The 21,503-nt window shown below is 44.7% G+C and overlaps 1 protein-coding gene across 2 annotated transcripts in view; it reads right to left on the minus strand.

The window, feature by feature from the left end:
• CARD14 (caspase recruitment domain family member 14) overlaps positions 1–21,503 on the minus strand; it is a 224,736-nt gene that overhangs the window by 67,548 nt on the left and 135,685 nt on the right. For both annotated transcript variants that reach the window (XM_086931046.1, XM_086931047.1), the window contains exon 14: positions 2,745–2,871. In XM_086931046.1, coding sequence (XP_086787172.1) covers positions 2,745–2,871 — 127 coding nt within the window. The remainder of the gene's footprint in view (positions 1–2,744; positions 2,872–21,503) is intronic.

Here is a 21,503-nt window from a genome sequence, read left to right on the forward strand (position 1 = left end):
CCAGCATTGCTTTTACCCATAGGGAGCTGCAAAACATGCAGCTCCCGAGTGTAAAAGCAATGGTGCTCCGCTTCTAGCAAGCAAGAGCATTTTTTCTGCTCTTGCTTGCTAGAAGCGGAGCATGGTTTGCTGTGGCTTGGTGGGAGCGGTAAAGCTCCAGCCAAACCAGAGCAAACAGCTATGTCCTGGGGGTGGGTACCCTGGGACATGGCAGGAGCCAGCCCTGGGGGGGGAGGTTGTGGCCATCTATAGCTATAAGAGTAGGGCCGCGTGGCCCACCTCCTTTCTTCAATTTTGCCTCAGGAGGTGGCAGTACCCGGGGCTGCGTGGGGAGGATCCGCGAGGACTCCCTACATTTTTTATAATTAGAGCCCCGGGCAGGTGGCACCCTGGGGCAGCAGGAGGGTGTGTGTGTCTCACTTGCATTCCTTAAACATAAAGCCCCAGGGAGGTAGTGGTCCCCGGGGCATCCAAGAGGAACCCCCATTTGTAAATAAAAAAAGCAGTTGGAGGTGGTGGTTCCGGGGCAGCAGGGGAAGCTAGAAGGGCCTCCCCTGCATTTTTTCAAATCAAGCTGCTGGGAGTTGGTGGTTCCCGGGGCATCAAGAACCCCAGGAGGGGGGCCCGTGCCCCCCTCCCCTTTATTAAAATGCCGACGGGACCTGGGCCACCCAGGGGCCGATTAGTTATGAAGCGCGTGAGCCTGCGCTTCATTTTCTTTTTTTTACATTTTCGGCAGGATCCATTTATCCAGCCAACAGTTTTTTAAACAAATGCATTTTGGGGGCCCTGTGTTCCACTTGGGATACCCCCAGTACCCCCAAGAGGCCTTGGGTGGGGCCTGCCTTTCAGCTGATAATAAATAATTAACCTTCTTTATATAATACTTTTCAAATTTCTTAGAAGGTCACTGGTCACATTCAAGCCACACTTTAAACAAATTGTATCAGAGCAGCTACTCATAGTTCCTAAAAGCAGGCATTATTCTTTCTGCTTTGATGCTCATTTCATCTATTTAGTTAGGGAAAACCTCAGAAAATTCAAACATGTCAACAGAACAGGCTCCAAACTCACTCCTTCTCTTAAGAACATAACAAAAGTATACATTCAAGTGATATCACAGGTGGAGGTACAATTGCATTAGTTCACGTATTGATTTAGTCAAATAAAAATCTTAGACAGCCCAAACTACTGAGCAGAACAGGCTCTCCGTCCCATATCAAGCACCCAATGTGGTAGATGTTCGGCACATTTCTCACGTCACAATGGGCCATATGCATCAACACATTTCCCCATAGACACAGAATGGGCAAAACCCTTTGATACATCTGGCCCAATATGACAAAAATGGTTTACATATTTATAGGTCATGACCACATCTAGTCTACAGAATCTGCTAAAGTCCGTCACACTTCAGTAATTGAAATTTTGTCAAAAACTCGTCTAAGTCTACTGTAACTGTAATGTCTCTGCAGTTGTTTTTTGATAGTGTGCAGTGTGGTCTGTTTGCTGAAGAAACAGGACTTCCTTTTTGGTCCATCAACTTTCTACATGCTCATGTACATTTGTTGGTCTGAATTCACATTTTGTTTTCAAATTGCATGTGCTTGTTAACTCCAATGAATGAGCATTCGTTAGAATGGATGTACATTTTATAGTCCAACTCAGTTCCACATTTCAAAAAGTGTTGTTCTTACTGGTTTTGTTAATTTTCTGTAAAAGTTCAAATGTTCAGGTAATGTCTGACTATATAGCAATCAACTTCTTTGTGAAACTGCACATCATGTTTTCTGGATAAACATATATTTTGTTAAACTTTTTTGCATAAAAAATGCCTGAATTATATTTCACTACGTTTTAAGTATACCCATTTAGGTACAGTAGTTTCTAAGTACTGGTCAACTTACTCGAAATTTCATGCAGAACATTTTTCAGTTATTTTACTTTTTTGTATTTTGATTTTACATTAAAAAGAACCCATAATCACTGGAAAACGTTTGCAGGGGAAGTTATGGTTGTCTATCAGAACATCAAATCAGTGTGTTAAAAAATCTGAAAATCTGTAATTGGGGGTGTATTATAGTTCTGGACCAAAACAAACGAAATAGCACAACTGGAATGCTCGATTATTATCGAGTAAACCAATAATCAATCACCTTGCCCATGATGCTCATGACATCACAGATGACATCTTAATTGATGTCTCGTATGGCTCACATATATCGTGGAAAGTAACCAAACCGTCCCTTAAAACAAATGTCCTGTGTATCTACTGGTAGTATAATCTTATACTTTAGCAACTGCCCTGATGGGGCCCTTACCCGAACTAAGTAACCACTGGTATTGGGCTATACCCTGTGCTCAGTTTCTTTGCGCCTACTGAGGATGTGCGCTGAAGTGTCTGGTCTGGCCACAGTTTTTAACCTTGCACTGTACGTATAACCCAGACCCCACAGCCTGCTGATCCTGGCCATTGATGCTGCTTTGCTGTCAATGGGCACAGGAAATAGTTTTGTTCCACTCTTCTACTACACATTATACCTCTCCCTTTCCCTTCTGGTCTACTAACGCTCTCACGTGCCCTTCTGATCTTTCCAGGGCTGTTTTCTTAACCATCACCTTGAAAGCCTTCTAGATCAGAGGATGGGATCGGACAAAGGTTTTTATGTGGTCACACTATTTTATGAAAAGCAAGTAACAATTAAAAAGTAATCCCTGTTTGTGGGACACTACAGGAATCTTACGGTCATTGTTATTGCGGATCGAAAGGCAGCAAAACCCTTTCACCCTCCTCAGGATCCACTCTGCCTCCTCCAAAGTAACATCTTCCAGAAGGAACTTGTTAGCCGGTTCCATGACATCAAAGTCCGCCTAAGACAGCCAGAAGCAAACAGCCAGTTAGAAATGAGGTTTGGTAAGATGGAGCAGCATAATTAGGCTCTGCCTTTATTTGTCACAATTATATATTCACATCTGACATTATAGTCACTGTGGGACCGATTAACAACGATAAGCTAAGATCTGAAATCTAAGTTTAGACCTGAAGTCTAACTTTAGAACTGAATTCTAACTTTAGACCTGAAGTCTAAGTTTAGACTTCAGGTCTAAAGTTAGAATTCAGTTCTAAACTTAGACTTCAGGTTTAAGAGTACCTTTGTGAGTTGGGCCCTGTGTGCCTTAAATTCTTTAATGTGCTGGAAGCATTTAAATGTATTAATAAAATATAATAATCATAGGGATTGGAGGTTTATATACTATCGTTCAGTTTTGTACTTCCTACCATTCCCATGTGATTTTAGAGTTTATCTGTTTGTATCTCTTCCTTGAGTGACTTTTAACGTGTACATGTGCAATTTCTTTCCTGTTTTTATCTCTTCCTTGAGTGACTTTACACCTTGTACATTTGCAATTCTTTTCTGTTTGTATCTCTTATGTAACTCATGTAATCCAAAGTCCTTATGTAACGCAACTGGTTCTTTTGTAAAGCGCTCTAACACCTTCGGGTAATGTTCATGCTATATAAAATCACATTAAATAAATAAATAAAATAAAAATGTAATTATCTACTCTTATTTACGTTTTGCATTTACTCAGTTATACCTGCATATGTATACTCATGTATTTGAAGTTCATATGGAGTTCTGAGTCTGCTTAGCCTGACTACAGGCCTGAATTAAAATATGTTTAGTCTTGTAGGTATATTCTTTCTTTCTTCTCGCAGGTGCATTGTCATGCTTCTCGTTAGTTAAAGAAAGGCATATTGTTTGTATTAGATTGACAATAGTGAGGCCGGAAGGGAAGAGCTCGTCAGTGACCATGGAGAACAAATGGTCAGAAGAGGCTTTCTGTTCAGCATGTATCAGGACAGTGAGATGTTCAAGGTTGCAGTTTACAGTTCAAATGTCAATCTGATGGGAATTTAAATGAGGGTTTGAATGACCCTCTCAAGTAATGATTTGGTTGGTATCTGGTGGTGTGAGAGGAGATAAGGATTTTTCTGCATCTCCTGTTATTTTAATTGGTTTAACCACAGTTAGACAGTCAGACCTTTTTCCTGCAAGTGTAAATCCTTAGGCTAAACACTTATTTCCTTTCCAACACTTCTACAGACTTCTATATTAGCCTGACACCTTCTAAGCTCCCTAACTAGAAATCCGGGATAGATGGTCCTGTAGTCCATCTAGGGTTAGAACAGAGGGGTAAGTTTCTTTATGGAATACCTAATTACTTTAATTTGTTTTTATTATTGTTGTGGCTATCACTATTCTGTAAAATTAATAAATACATAAATAAATAAATAAACCTCATCTTATTATGGCTCAATCTACTGAGTTATTTCAACTTAGCTGATGTATTGTTGTATTTTTTCAACTTATTTTTACTCAGCTTATATATTAGATTGATTAGTATTCTAAAACAAAATCCACTACATTATATTTGGTGATTCTTGGTCATTGTGGAGTAACATTGGCTTCACAAGCTAGAAATGTATTGTTGATGTCTTCTACCTTACAGCACTTCAAGTTACTGAGTAAATGTCCATACTACCAATGGGGAAAAATCTTTAACAACTTCACTAAAGGATTGCGTTATAAGTACCAGTATGCTGTCACAGCCAAGGGCACAGTTGAAGCCACAATGTGTGAGGTGAGAATAAATCAAACTCAAAAACTCTAAGATGATTCTACTTCCCTTGCCCTTCAGACCTAGGATTGGAGCACGCAATAGCAATAAGAGGTACAAGAGAAGGTGCATCTTTACTTTAAGAAAAAAGCTTTGACAAAGTCTATCTTTTTATAGTATAAAGAATCAGTTTGACGATTAGGAATTTCTTTAGTGTTCACATGTACAATTTAGTGTGACAGGGATGGCTAGGGCATATGTTCTAAGAAAGCAAATAAGTTGGCGCTCCGATTTATCCAGGTCACGTTGTTTAAAAAAGTGCAATACAACAATAGTGTGAGAGGAAAGCCAGGCCTGGAGACTATTCACAGTGTGAAATCAAAAGCAGTTCTGGATACTAACATGAATCTCTTGTGTGGTAGCAGGCAAAGTAAAAGCGGAGAAATTCAATGAGCCAGGGATTCTCTGACTATTTTCAATATTAATATATCTGTGTCTCTCTTTGTATATAATGTGATAACAGTGTGAGAGTAAATGCCGCCCTGGACACTAAATGAGGGTGTTACAGTGGCATAAGAATAAGAACATTATACAAGTCTGTCTGTAAGACTCTAACAGCCTCCAAAATACATATATACTCACACATACATATATATTTATAATTTATTTATTAGTAGTGGGAGAGAGCAAAGGCAGACATGGAGACTACAGCTTTAATTCTAAACCTACATTGTAATACTGTAGTAAACTCTTTGTCTTTAATCTAATTAGAGTTCTCCAAATCACAATTATTGTTGAATTTAGAAGTGGGGACTGGTGTTTTGGGGAATAACACTCATCAACATTTTGACACGTTTATAGTGAGGGGTGAATAGTCGACTGGGTAGGCTTAATTTCCAGAGAATAACGTCTAACACATAAATATCAAAGACAGCACTATATTCACTAAACAGAATCTTTAAAGTATGGCAAACCAAAACTAAAGCCTTTATTAATGCTTGTGTGGCCAATGTTTTGGAAGGAGAACCAGGAAAGGGGACTCCTAATATAAAATAAGAGGGACATTACAAAACCGTACCTATATGAATTCAACACAATAGATGTTTAAGTGCATAACTTTAAGCATTCTAGTACATATAAACTGCAGGCAAAGTGTTAAGTACTGTGGTGCCATACACATGGAATTTATTGTCATAGTAGGCAGTGTCAGCATGTGCAACTTCAAGGTGTGCAGTGCCACAGTATGTGATCTTCAAAGAAGGCAGTTCAGGGTGTGCCCGGTCAGTGGGCTCTCCTACTGTAGCAGTGTTGTGATTAGCAGCATTGTCAGCACGTGCCCTGTCAGGGTGGGCACTGTTACAGTGGTGGGCAGTTTCACAGTGGATGAGGTCTTTGCCGGCCGTGTCAGGGTCTAAAGTATTAATTTGCAGTGTGAGTGTCTGCACTGCTTAAGTGCAGAGTCTGGACCGATGCCACCATAAAGCAAGATTACGCAGTGATCCTACTCTGACTCTAGCAGTGGGCGTCATCTTTCAGCCATAAGCTACAAATGTGGCTCCTTTCTGAAGGCTGGAAGATGGTGTCAAATATGCTATTTGACCAGTCACCCAAAAACTCCTTGGACAGTTCTTGATAGGGGAAGGCTTTGTTTCTGGGTCTGTGGTTACATGCAGAGTGATTATTTGCACTGCCACGGTGGGCAGTGTCTTGCCCTGCAATATTAAGGTGGCATTATCGCCATGTGGGATGCCTGTGTGTGAAGGGGGTAGCATTTGCACACCGTGTTCTCCCTTGTGGCATATTATAGATTACACACAACTGTCCTACTGTGCACCGCAGTGCACAATTAAGTCGGTCTACTGCGGCGAAGACTGACCATTGCACAACAAATGTGATGTTCCCTGTGCAGCTGTGAACCCAGATTTTCACTAGAAACAGCACATTCGTGAAAGACAGACCAACTGTGTGATGTCTCCGGTTTCCCTATCACTGTGCAGGAAGCAACCCTCCTGAATTTGAAAAGGAAGACAGGAATCTCCATGCAGGTGGGTGCAGTGAATGATTGTGCACGCCAGCAGGGCAAATTCCCGGGGGCCACGAGATCACCTTTTTCTCCTTTCAAAAGTTACCCTAGGAGGCGCACTGACTGCATCCCCTCAATGAGACCCCTAACAGCTCCTTTGCGCCCATGTCTGTAATAAGTGTTTCCTCATTTTTAAATGAGCAAATGCCTCCTTGAGATCACACTGACACAAATGAGGAACAAGCACAATCCCGATTAAAGACGGGCCGCACAAGCCTCTGCAGGCCCTTCTGTAATAACGAAGTGCTAAGGTGCACACACCTGCCTGGGGTTCTACATACATATAGGGGCCAGATGTAGGAAGGCTATTAAAGGTCGGTAACGGCTGAAATCGGCCGTTACCGACCGGTAATAGGCTTTTCCTATGTAAGTGGCAAATGTACCGATTCGGTAAATAACGAATCGGTATTACCGATTCGTTATTTACCAAATCGGTAAATGACATGTAGGAAGCACTTTAAAGAGTGCTTCTGTGCTTTAAGGATTCGTTATTTACCACCAACTATTAGTTGGCGGTAAATAACGAATACCTCTGTAAATGCAAATCTGTGCATTCACACCTGTGCCATGTGACAGACATACATGCCCTTAGGGCATGTATGTGTGCCACATGTGCACACAAGGACTATTCAGGGGTGCAACAGGGTGTCAAAGTGACACCCTGCCACCCTTGACTCTTTCCCTATTTTACCGAATCGGTATTTACCGATTCAGTAATTGACATTCATTCCTATGGGCCTCCAGGCCCATAGGAATGAATGGCAATTACCGAATCTGTAAATACCGATTCCGTAAATACCGAATCTTAACGATTCGGTAATTTTTACCGATTATTTAACTACATAGCATTTACCGATTCGAAAATACCGAATCGGTAAAATTCTGTATTTTCGATTCAGTAAATCCTATTTACCTACATCTAGCCCATAGTCACCTAAAAACAAAGTTAAAGTGTTGTTATAATTATGAATTAAAACTGAAAAGCACTGAAATTTACAACTTCTGGTTAAGGGCCCAATCCCTATCTCACACAAAGCCATACAAACCATAACTGGTGTGCCAAATACAGTGCTAATGATCTCACCCTCGATTAAACAAATGCAAATACAAACTTTGTAAATTATTTTACAACTAAGATTACATGTCACACTCTTAGTACTAGATAAATATGAATGTATTATCATTAATCAGTATGTTTATGTGTTGCTGTTTAAATTTATTTAACTTTCAGGTGTTGTTATATATTGGTACTAGCAGCCCGTCCCGACGTTGTCCAGGTATGAATTGCTGCCGGCCAGTAGTATATTGTTTTGTAGGATTTCGTTTTGATAGCCTTTCTTATCTGTGACAGGTCTGTGAAACGCTCCGATTCACAGTGCACTGCTGATGCACTTAAGAGTGCGCGTTCAGTAGTGTGTGAACTCGAGTTTCCCTACTTTATTTTTCCTTGCAATATTATATAGCGCGAACTCGACAACATGGCATGAGCACAATTTTTCATTACAGAAGAACACAATTTGTGGTAGGCACGGGGAGACAAAGCGATTTGCCTGGAATCACAGGATGTTCAGCTGATGCGGAGATTCGAACGTAGCTCCCCAGCTCTAAAGTTCGCAATTCTAGAACTTGTGGCGGGAGATTTGTCTAAAAGTGTTTGTCGGTGCTGGCCATCAATGAGAGATACCTGTGCATTTTTCAAATGGGTGGTGAAAAAACATGAGTATGTTGCTGGAGATGTGGGCCGCCGTGCCACCAATGTACCTACCGGGAGAGGGTAAACACCCATTATTCCGCAACTTTCTTTCCGCATACCATCACTCCGCATACTTTCATTACGAAAGTACCATGACTCCGCAATGCCATTATAACGCATGGCATTACATTTTATATGCTTTTACCACACATACATTTACAACGGAATTCGTTGTAAATGCATGAATGGTAAAAGCATGTTTTTTTTTATGTTTGGATAAGGTAAGTATGGGTATAGGGGTATATGTTTTGGGGTACTGAGGTATATGTTTTGGGGTGTTTGGGTATTTTAAGCGTTCAGATATAGTTTGGGGTTATGGCGTACAGGAGTAGTTTTAGGGTTTAGGGATAGGTATGGGTTTTGGGGTACAGGGGTATTTTTAGAGTTCAGGGCTAGGTTTGGGTATAGGGGTATTTTTAGGATTCAGGGGTAGGTTTGGGTTTTGGGGTACAGGGGTATTTTAAGGGTTCAGGGCTAGGTTTGGGTTTTGGGGTACAGTGGTATTTTTAGGGTTCATGGCTAGGTTTGGGTTTTGGGGTACATGGGTATTTTAGGGTTATGGGGTAGGTTTGGGTTTTGGGGTACAGGGTTATTTTTAGGGTTCAGGGCTAGGTTTGGGTTTTGGGGTACAGGGGTATTTTTAGGGTTCGGGGTAGGTTTGGGTTTTGAGGTACAGGGGTATTTTTAGGGTTCAGGAGTAGGTTTGGGTTTTGAGGTACAGGGGTATTTATAGGGTTCAGGGCTAGGTTTGGGTTTTGGGGTACAGGGGTATTTTTAGGGTTTAGGGATAGGTTTGGGGTACAGGGTATATTTATAGGGTTAAGATGGGTTAGTGTTTAAGGGTGTTGGGGTATTTTAAGGAGTAAGGGTGGGTTATGATTATGGGGTGCAGGGGTATTTAAAGGGAGCAGGGTGGGATTAGCACATGGCATGAGACATGGTATGAAGGGCGGAACGTACCACACGCCCCCAGCGTTTGTCACGCCACCAGCACACGCCCACAGCACAACGCAGACACGCCCACAAGGGACTACTTTGCTGGCACGGTTCTTTTACCTTTTAAATGTATATGGTGGGCGTCTGCATAGCCTATGTCCTTCTGCTGCAACTGCCCTTTCCAACGCTGTATTGGGTGTTGTGATTGTTGCTGTGGTTCCTGAGATTACCTGCCTCAAAGGTTTGGGCTCTCTCTTTATTATATTAGTATTGATAAATACTTTGAGGACACCCATTAGAAGGCGTGACCTAATGTCTTTGCCAATGTTTGTTTTAATTAATGTCTTTGCACAATTCACCGCAGTCAAGATAGCTCTGCAGCATTATCCTGTATGAGAAATATGGAGGAAGTTACTTGGACTACACTGCATGTACTCTGCAAGCACTGTGCTTTCAATAATTTAGCAGATGCTCAATTCGCTTGAGTCATTGGTTGCCTGATGCTGCCTGGTCTACCCTTCCTGCCTGTCTTTCTTGCTATTGAAGCTAAACGCAGGTTGGGAAGAGGGGAGAGCCAGGCTGCAGAAGTAAGATAAAGTTACCTTTATGATGAAATTATTAGTCATGGTTCATAGGCTCTCTCGAGGTCCCACTTTCCCTCCCTGCCATTTACCAAAACTATCACAAGGCGTTTTTAAAGTGCAATATCTCATAAATTGTGAACTCTCAACTATCCACATTTACTTTCATAAACTCGCTAACTGATTCATCTCAAGCTGCTGAAGTTGCCTAGCCATCATTCTGGTCAGTTCCTTTGGCCATCATTTGTGACTTTCCATAGGACTCATCCTTAGGCCTGTCGCCTGTGTAATTTAACTTGTACATTGCTCCCTCAGAAAATTAATCTGTTGTAAAATCAAGAATTCAAGGAATACACAGAGGCTACCCTGACTATTTTTATGCTTGCCAATGACAACAACCTCGTGGAGGCAAATAGAACCTTGGTTTCACTTCTGTTTCTGATCCTGATTGTTCAGAACAATAACCTGTTTTCTGCTTTTGAAAGCAATTAGGAAAATTCTCCCAGTCATTATTTCTGAATTTCATTTTCAAATCATGCACTTTTTAGTTGGCTTCCGTCTGAATTACGGGAATACCTTATACTTGGTTCCTACTATATCAGACTCTGCATCTCCACGAGGTGCAGAATATGGCTGCCCAGGTACTCAAGAGTCTCCTAAGTAATGCATCCGCCTCCAGTCTTCTTCATTAACTATATTAGCTGTCAGTTAAACAAGCATTTGCAATGCAATAGGTCTCGCATTAGGAAAGTTTGAGCTATTGGTATTGTAAATGACACCTTTTTTATTTATGTGTTTGTTTTGAAAATAGCGAAATTAATAGCTTTGTCATTTACAATGCCAATACTTTTAACTTTTGCAAATGTGACACCTATAGCATTTGTAATGTAAGATGTTTTGTATTTAAGTGACTTAGATGTATTGATATTACAAATAACAATGGCTTTAAAAAAAATTAAATAATTAATACTTAAATAAAAGTTATTGTAATTTATAATGGCAATAGCTTAAACTTTTGGAAATAACTTTTGTGAAGATTATGTTCAATGTATTTTATTGTGACGAAAATCCAAGGACAGAAGTGAAATATTAACATCTTTTTGTGACATTTGTAATAAAGCTTGAAACATTGAGAGAACATATTTGAACCAGTTGTTGTTGATTGGTTGCACAGATTGATGCTGTGGTGGCGCTGAGTGATGTTGTGGTGGCGACAAGTGATGCTGTGGCGTTCAGTGATGCTGTGGTAGTGCATAGTGATGCTGTGGTGCCCCTGAGTGATGCTAAGGTGGTGCGATAGATAGATAGAGTGAGGGCAATAGATAGATAGAGGGAGGGCGATAGATACAGTGAGGGCGATAGATAGAAAAATAGAGTGAGTGCAATAGATAGATAGAGTGATGGCGATAGATAGAGTGAGGGCGATTAGATAGACAGATCAATAGAGTGAGCGGGATAGATAGAGTGAGGGAGATAGATAGATGTGTGTGGTTGTGTGTGTGATTGTGTGTGTGTGTAGTTGTGTGTGTAGTTGTGTGTGTGGTTGGGTGTGTGGTTGGGTGTGTGTTTGGGTGTGCGGTTGAGTGTGGTTGTGTGTGGTTGTGTGGGTGGGGTTGTGTGTGGTTGTGTGTGTGGTTGTGTGTGGCTGTGGTTGTGCTGAGTGATGCTGTGGTGATGCAATAGATAGATAGAGTGAGTTCGATAGATAGATAGATAGATAGATAGAGTGAGGGCGATTGATAGAGTGAGGGCGATAGATAGAGTGAGGGTGATAGATAGACAGATAGAGTGAGGGCGATAGATAGATGGATAGATAGATAGATAGATAGATAGATAGATAGAGTGAGGGTGATAGATAGAGTGAGGGCGATAGATAGAGTGAGGGTGATAGATAGAGTGAGGGCGATAGATAGATATAGTGAGGGCAATAGATATATAGAGTGAGGGCAATAGATAGAGTGAGGGTGATAGATAGATTGAGTGAGGGCTTTAGATAGATAGAGTGAAGGTGATAGATAGAGTGAGGGCGATAGATAGAGTGAGGGAGATAGATAGATTGATAGATTGAGGGGCGATAGACAGATAGATTGAGTGAGGGTATAGATAGAGTGAGGGCGATAGATAGAGTGAGGGCGATAGAGTGAGGGCGATAGATAGATAGAGTGAGGGTGACAACAAAATATCCACTATAGTTTACATATATTAACAGAAGCCTAAAAAAAATTAAGTGTGAGTACTTGTGTTCAATTTTATACTAGATTAACCAAGAGCGCCCTGTAAGAAATACCATGAAAACATCCCATAAAGAAAGATCTAGTGGTGACCCATCAAAAAAGCCAATTTCTTACGGTCCAATGTTAAAAGGGTAACAAAAAAAGAAATAAACAAGATGTAATTAATTGATCAGCTACAAAAACGCAAGGAATCTATTTTTAAAAATATAATAATGTAAATACTTCAATCAGGAATAAGAAACAGTTTACTCCAGGAAATCCTCTTGTGCCGATTTCCACAAGTAACAAGCAAGATTAGCCAGGACGGAAGGCAACCCCAGCAGGCCAACCAACAAGATGAAAACAAATATAAAACCATGATGGAGTAGCGTTTATTGCAGTTTTATATAGCGCAAACTCCACACAAAGATATTGGATAACTGTGCGTGAGCACCAGTTAAATTACACAAGATCACATTCATGTCTTGAGGCACGGGGAGAAGTGATATGCCCAGAATCACAGGATTTTCAGCACGCCGAGATTTAATCATTGTTCTCAAATTCCAAATTTTGCAGTTCTGGTTGTAACGCCACAGTGAACCCTGCAGCTGGACAGACATGGAGATTAAGACGCACAGCGCCATTAAAAGGAGCCTTGCTGGTGGTGATGTACTGAAGCGCTAGGGACATGCCGGCATACCCACCAAAGACCTGAAACACGACACATGCTCAAGTACACAAGACAACAAAAAGAGCGCTTTGAGGGGAGGGGCGAATGTGGCGTACACATCCAGCACTATAAATTAAACAACTTTTAGCTCTCACAATGCCCAGTGGGGTGACGGTCATCATGATAGAAAATTGTAAATGTACTGCAGCCACGCAGCGGTGCGCCGAGCAGCGCTGCCATGTCCGTAATACCAAACACACAGGGAAACACTACAGCTCTGCTCCCTGTGTGCCATGACACATCCCTCAATAATAATTCCCAGTGACAACTAGTGTCAGTGCTGGTGGTTGTTGGATTGGACCCTCTTTTGTGTCAGACTCCATCCTGAGTGTCTTCAGGGCTGAGGTGTCACACGAAACCTTAAGCTTTTGGCTGCTGCTTCTGCAAGCTAAGCAGACAGAAGTCTCAGTGATGTTTTTGTTTCACTGTAGCCTGCAGCACACCTTCAGCAGCTTTGCCTCAAACTGACGCTGCATGCTTGAAGGCATCCATTCATCTGCGACTGCCATAACCTCAAACCAGACTAAATAATATATAATAAATGGCATAGGACATGTATCTTGTGATTGGCTGCCTCAGAAGTGTTGTCCCTGTGATGAGAGTTTTGAGGAGGCACGTTTACAGATGTCAGTGCAAGGTACTGGATCTCCACAATACAGACATATCTTTGTCACGATACGGAGAATACATGACGGCCAATTAAACATCTTATTTGGAACAAGTGTACAAAGACACATGCATCCTCCTATTACTGCAAGGTAAAAGTCAAATCCGATGCCACTGCCATAGGACAGCTACGTTAATGTAAGAAAACATTGCTTCCTCGCTCATAAACTACATGTTGCAATGACTGCAGAGCAAACCAACTCGGCACATTATAAGACTGCTTGAACATGATTATTGCTTGACAGGTTTAATTCCTTGTGTCCAGGTAGATAAATACCTTTGTTTAGAACAGCTAAATATGAACAAACAGTATGACATAATAGTCAAAAGCATAGAAAGTGGTTTGCTATTGATAAGCAGTGTTCAGAGCCGAGGGACTTCGTGGGCCACTCGATCCTTCGTATCCCACCAGTTCTGGCTATTACCACACTGAGCAATGGCAATAAATAGCTTCATAAATACCTTCCCCACACAACTGTGTGGTGTGTGTGCGCGCGTACACATATACACATATAACATAACATGTGCATTTGTAAAGCACACTTTCACCCAAGGGTATCTTGCAGTTGAATAACATGTTTATTGTTACCCAACTCAATGGTACCCATTTCATCGACCTCAGAAAGATGAAAGGTTGAGTACATGCAGGGGCCTGCATCCATAAGCACATGTGCACGTGTGTGTATACAAAGCACACATTGATAGTCACGTTATGGATGCCTGTACAGTTAGCTATAGGTTATATGCCAATTAAAAGTTACAGAACTGAGTGGGGTGGAAGACACTCCACACATCATTGGACACAGTTTATAGTCTCAAGCCACCTAAACACAGACAGGACCCCCGCCCGGGCCTGTACTGACATTCATCCTTCTGACAGAAGCCAGTCTCCAAGGCACGCCATGTAAACATTGTAACCGTGCAGGGCAGCTCGGAGTTTCCAGTTATCCATGTAGCGCGTCTATCGCATGTCGAGCAGGCTCAAAAGGTGATTCACCCACTAATGCGGAGTCCTATACGTCAGAGAGACACTCTCACTTCCCACAGCTGAGCGGGGTGCCAGCCCTATGTCATTTGTCCATATGCATGTCAAGTCTAAGATTTTCTGACGCCATTGTGCATAGGAGAGGTCCAGCTTGCCTAAGTACTCTTGGATCAAGTTAGTTTGCAGCTTCCCCAGGTAATAGCTCACGTCACGGAAATACAAGCAGTGGTAAAGGAGTCACGACCTGCGGCTGTGAAAAAGTGAAGTGAACGAGCGCACACTGGGGAAGCCTGGAACTCGAGCGACCATATGGAGAGGGAGGGGGGTGGGCTGCCTGCTGGGAGAAGGGCTGCCTTTGATGTGGTGTCGTGACCATATGGAGAGGGAGGGGGGTGGGCTGCCTGCTGGGAGAAGGGCTGCCTTTGATGTGGTGTCGCGACCATATGGAGAGGGAGGGGGGTGCCTTAAGTAGTGGTTGGGGCTCAGATTTGTATGCAGCCACTGGAGAGGCCTGCTGGTGGGGACTGGGAGGAAGGGTGACAAGACGCAGGCCCTGCAGTGAATAATTATGGGAGGTGAGATGCTGGCCTGAGGCAGAGCGCACCATATGGAGAGGGAGGGGGGTGGGCCGAGTGCAGGAGAAATGCTGCTGGCAGGGGGAAGGCTCGGGCAAGCTCGTGCATGAGGAGCTTGTCACGACATAAGGGCTCACACATGTTTTCTATTTCTGCGAAATAGAAAAGGGGCGAGCCCTAAAAACTTATTTTCTTCGAAAATGGGGCAAGGTGGCATCTGAGTGAGATAGCTTTCACTCACCTCCACTCCGCACCGATCCTCGCTATGCTCTTATCCGAGCAGGATGGAATAAATGGAATGAAAAATGATTGGTATGAAGGCAATCTGAAGGCGAACCAAAGGGGAAAGCTCTACGGCTGGTGAAAAACGAAGGAATTGTGAAGTACATGGGAGTGCGAGTGATAGAAAGTATCCGATGGACCCGATGGATCCGGAGGCATGACGGAGCCCAGAGACAGGGGAACATCGATATGAGGCTTGCTGTACACGCTGGGAATCACTTGCTCAGCTGCTTCTGACAACGGTTTCCAGAGGGAGAATCTGTGCCGGCTGCCGGCTGGGGTTGCCCAGCAACGAGGACGCCCGGAGAAACCATGAAGATCACTATACGGAGGCCATGGCAGCACGAGGAGGTCGAGGTAAGACGCGCTCGAGCGCGCAGTCTATTACTGGAAAGGAAAGTGACTTAAAAATTGATACGGACTTAAAGAAAAACGAAATACACTCTGGTAAGGGGAGTAAACTGGACAAAAACAAAGATAAAACGGAAGCTACCAAAAACACGGACTAAAAAAAAAGCACGGTTCCTGAGCAGATCGGCGTGCTGGGCGGCCGTCAACGGTTAGCCATTTTCCAATCACGGTTCCTGATGGAATCTGCGTGTCGGCGTGGAGATAAATCCAAACGAGGAACCGTGCTTGCACAACGGCTGATCACAGACGGCCGCCCTGCACAACCTAAAACCCTGCCCTGATGCAGGTTCCAGATGACTTTTTGCTCTGCTGCCTGATATACACGCCATGCTGCCCCTGAACTAATCACAGAGGCGTCAGCATTATCCTAATTGTCTACGCATCGGAATTGACCTTAGCACGCCCTAATCTAGACAACCAAGTCCTGATGACGATCCAAACTAATACGGATCGAAACGCCGTCGACCTAACAGCTCATTAACAGGCGTACTCCTCCCTTGTGGCTCTACATCAGATTGAAAGAACTTTTATAAATTGTGATATCAAGTTGTCACACTTTTTTGAGCCACTCACTGTAAATTGCTTGCACCTTGCTCACAGTGCGCCGTCCACGCTGCTCACCTCTTCACTTGCGTCGCCACCTTCACCACAGACACTTTTTTATGCACTAAGTATTTTATGGTTGTCACTAATTCATTTTATGCAGTGCTGCTTCTAACTGTATAATTTCTGACCATGAACTTGTGATACAATATAAGATGATTAACTATCTTTTTTCAAAACCAATGAGTGCTCTCCTTCTTTCTTTGTGAGTAATGCTGTATGCATGCATAATTAATTGCCTACATATTCTTACCTATCAGGACATTGTCTCTTAATGCACCTACGAATACTCAGGCGTACCCTCGTGTTATTTTAATATACTTTGGGAATTTCTTGCTCCGACAAGCCGTGTACGATCTGGCTAGACCCAATATGAAGAGGAAGCGGGAGAACTTTTCCTTTTTCGCGAAACCAGACTTTGCGCATGCCACCGTGGAAAAAAGATGGAGACTCAGACAACTCATAACTCCTTTTCAAAAAGCAGGAGCTACAGTCTTTCTACAGAATCCAGCTAAGTTAAAAGTCATCTCTCAAGGGCGGAACTATTATTTTACATCTGAAATACAAGCCCAGAAACTGCCAGAGGAGATTACAGCTGGGAAAGCCAGGACTACCGAGAGTAAATAATATCTGACATACCATTTTGAGGGATTAAGGAAGCAGAGATTAAGATATCTCATGTATTGTAATGATGAATTATCTATTTTTTCGCCCATGGGATGGGATGTATATATATTGGCTGAAATGTTTACTTCCTTATGAAGGCCTTAATATGAAAAATATTTCTGTTTTGCAAGAAATGCTTTCTTAGTACAACAAGTTTTTCTTTTTTCTTTTTGATTATGAGCACGGGAGGAAGTGGGGGGGGGGTGGAGAGTGGGTGAGGATGGTCCAGACTCGGTCACGCAGGGTCAGGATTGAGCCTGATTGCCCTAAGAAGGGTGGGGGAGGGGGCTGGGAGTGTGGATGCGGGAAGGGAGATCTCAGACAGCTGACAGATGTAAGTTGTGCAACTAAGAAAGTTGAACCATGGTATAAGAAGCAGATTAAAGGCCAGGAATGGCATAAATGGATGGTAATCCTAGAAGAGAACAATAAGCAGACAGGTAAAGATACAGATTTTAATGGTTAGGCGGAAGATTCTCACCGTCAATATTTGTAGTCTTAACGATCGGAAAAAAAGACAAAGAGTGGCTGTGGGATTACAAGCGATAGGGGCTAATATTATTTGTCTTCAAAAGAAACACATCGAGGGGTCACAAAGGCACCTACTTAAAACCCTAGGATATAGATTGGTTACGGCAACAACACAGGGAACAGGGAGGTGGAGTTTGCTCGCGACCGAGATGACCACTTGAGCCCTGAGCTCCGTTCTGCCGTGCATTTATCCTACATTTATCCTGTGTCATCGGAATTAATTAGAACTCCACGGTCCAGAATTAGTTACCGCACAGCGAGCACTGGAGACGGGCGCAATCCCGAATGATTTTGGAGGTGGCTGACTGGAGTTAACGAGGTGTGTGGAGGGAGCGGCTCCTGGGCCGGCAGACCGCGTTCTACACAGTGTGAGACGCGGCCGCACTGCGTCACCCGAAGTGCGGCGGCGATTGTAAAGTCTGGCCGGTGCCTGTCTGCCGCGTTGGGAAGCTAGGTGCGATTGAGCACGGCGGAAATCAGGCACTGTGAGCGCACCCCCCCAGGAGGCAGAAGGGACGGTGTAGATCAGTGCACTGGGAGAGGAAGCCCGAGGTGAGTGGGGCGGCCCCCCGGAGAAAAAGAGGAGTGACAGCTGCGGTCTCTGGTGGAGGGAGAGACCCGGAGAGCTGCGGCCGGAGATTAATGCGGAGAGCCTACCCCCCACCCCCACACACATCACTAAGCAGTCGGCGGCGGGGAACGGGTGGGGGGGGCGCCTGAGCCGCTTTGTGGCTGGAGAGTGCAAACTCGGCAGAGGAGCGGAAGGGTCCTCGGGTGTGGTGCGGCAGCGGATGCAGAGCCCACCTTATAAAAACTTATGTGCCTTGCTCTTGCAAGACTGAACAGTGGTGAGGCGCGGGTATTGGCACAAGTGTTGGAAGCAGGACGGACGGAGTCCCAGCTGGTGCGGGGCCAGAATGGTGAGGCAGGAAAGTCTGACCCAGCACACAGAGTGAGAAGTGAATAGCTGGAGTGGGTAATCCCCTCCCCGACTGCCAGGGAGCGGCACCCATAATAGTCTCGCATCCGCTCATCGTGGGGTCGCGGGGGCGCCGTACCCACAGCAGAGGCACCATCTGGAGCAAGGTACGTTGTGGAGACTGTTTGCCCATCACAGGGAGCCCCCACGGAGAGACTGGGGAGAGGAGAATGCCGAGCGGGTGGTGAGGTGGCTCGCCGCCGCAAGTACTGAAGACCACGGCCCTTGGCAGAGCGGAGGAGTGCGGAGGCGCGACGACTTGCACGCATATCAGTGCCCGCAGAGAGGGGCAGAAGAAGGGCTGCAGCTGCCAGTGGACGAGAGAGACCTGCACTGTGTAGAGGTGGGGTGAAAAGTGAGTCTGAGCAGAGCAATACTGGGGCCATTGGGAATTGGCCAGAGAGTACGAGCAAAGTACTGGAGACAGTCTTGAGAGGGACTCTTTGGGTGGGCGCCAACCCCTCGGCCATTCCCCACTGCACCCAGACGCCGGAGGAAGCTGACAGCGAGATCTGTGGGAAGGCCTGACGAACACTGATACGACATCGTAAAAGGAGACAAGACGCAGGCGAAGTTGTCATTCGGACAAAAGCGCTCGAAATCTCACGACGCTGCAGGCTCAGAGGCCGAGAGAATGCCGGAAATAGAGAGCGAACCTGCCTGCACGGATATACGCAGCTTACTAATATCTATGGAAAAGAGCCTGCAGAGCGGAATAGCGAATCTGGGCACGAAAATGGACGTCCTGACCTACCGGATGGACCCCATGGCGGAAAGACTGGATAATCATGCAGAGAGGCTGGATATGTCGGAGAGGAGGATCACGGAGGTGGAGGAGGCGCATTCCACACTGGACACTGACCATGAGAAGCTGGGGAAGCTCATGCAAACTTTGCAGGACAAGACTGAGGACCTCGAAGCCCAGGCGGCTCTGGGATGCCTAGACTAACTCTCTGCAGGTTTTGGGGGGAGAGCAGGGAGAACAGGGGCTGGGACTCATTGACCCGATGGTGATGGGGCCACAGCTTTGCTGGTTGCCATTGTGAGAGGGGAGTAGGGAATCACTTGGGAACATATGTGGTACAAAGATGATGGTAGAGTATAAACGGACTACAGTGCCTGGAGTGTCAGGAGGGGTTATAAATGATGTACCTGAGCAGGTATCCACCTGGTACGCATGTGAATATTTCAGAATTCCAATGATGCAAATGTTTTGGCACGGCGGCGGCGCGACAGGGCATTGGGCATAGATAGATAAGCTACTGTAATTATATATGGAGCGTCCTCTGCCCTCACGTGCTAGAGCACATAAATAACCTGTTGTGGGATGTGTTTGTTGGAGGTCCTGGGGGGCGGGTTGGGTGGGACTGGGGGTACTGCGTGACCAAGTTGGGGGTGGTCAACTGTGGGTGGCGGGAGGTAAAGGTTGGGAAGCGAATGCGGTTTGGGGAGAGTTGGAAGGGATGGTTTTGGTTTTTGCATACAGAATCTATTGTGAGCATGCAAGTCGAGCTAAGATCTACTGTATATGGTAATGACACTGATGGCAGGACGGGCCGAGGCGAATAGCGCACACCACGCTGATGGTATTGTAGCGATGACGTGGAATGTCAGGGGGCTTAATGACCATCGCAAGCTGCGTAAGATAGTGAGCTACCTGCACCGGCAGAAAGTTGATGTGGCTATGCTCCAGGAGACCCATCATCCACAGACGAGTGTGATGCTGCGCAGCAGGTGCCTAGCAAGAAATATCACTTCGGCTGGCTTCACAACTCATGCCAGGGGTGTGCTAACATGGGTAAACCCTAGGACGCGATACACGTTGGAACTGCTGAGAGCGGACACTGAGGGGAGGTTTGTGATATCCAGATTCCGAGGACGAGGGATGGACTTAGTGTTAGTACTTGTGTACGGCACCAACTATGATTGCCCAGAGTTTTATACTGCTGTGGCAAAAGCAGCAAGTAGGTACCACTCAGCGCAGTTTTTATGGGGTGAGGATTTCAATCTAGTGAGAGACCCGAACAGGGACAGATCAGCAGGCCCAAATAGAAGACCAGCCGCGGCTGCGCAGATGATGGACAGAGTGATAGTTGATATGGATCTTAACGACGTGTGGAGAACACACAACCCGGATCAGGGAGGATATACACACTATTCGGCCTTTCATAATGTGCATAATCGCATAGATTACTGGTTAGCCTCCACATCGCTGCTGGGGCAAGTTAGGGACTGCAGGGTGCTGCCACGTACACTTTCGGATCACTCGCCGTTATTGATGGTCCTTACCACTCCTAAGAGAACTATACAGCAGTTTACATGGCGCTTCCCACCCTATTCGTTGCTGGGTCCGCTCTTCAACGGGGAGCTAGCGGAGGCCATAGAAACATACTTTGAGACTAATATAGGCTTGGTTGCCAACTTTCAAACAATATGGGAGGCGTTTAAGGTCTACGTTCGAGGCGTGGCAATGGCGAAGCACTCGGGGGTCCTCAAATCCATAAGACAAAGACTAAGTGACCTGGAACTGAAATTGGGGCAACTGGAACAGCGTCAGTTGACAGAAAATGGCAAGGAACTTGAGGAGGAGATAAATGTGTTGCTAGAAGAGTACCATGAGGAGGCAGACAGGGAAGTTAAACATATGGGGAAATATGCGACAGCACGTATGTATGGGGAGGGGGACAGACCAGGATCGGTACTTGCAAGAGTGCTGAGTACAAAATGCGGGAGGAAGCTAATCACAGCAGTGAGGGCAGAGACAGGTGAGAAACTAAATGATGAGGCGGACATTGCAAAGCGGTTCCGGCAATACTATGCAGACTTATACACGACTAGAGCAGGGGACCTAGAAGCAGAGATCCTAGATTACTTGGAACACATTGA

Source organism: Lissotriton vulgaris, chromosome 7 (assembly GCF_964263255.1).
Source record: "Lissotriton vulgaris chromosome 7, aLisVul1.2, whole genome shotgun sequence".
Taxonomy (NCBI): Eukaryota; Metazoa; Chordata; class Amphibia; order Caudata; family Salamandridae; genus Lissotriton; species Lissotriton vulgaris.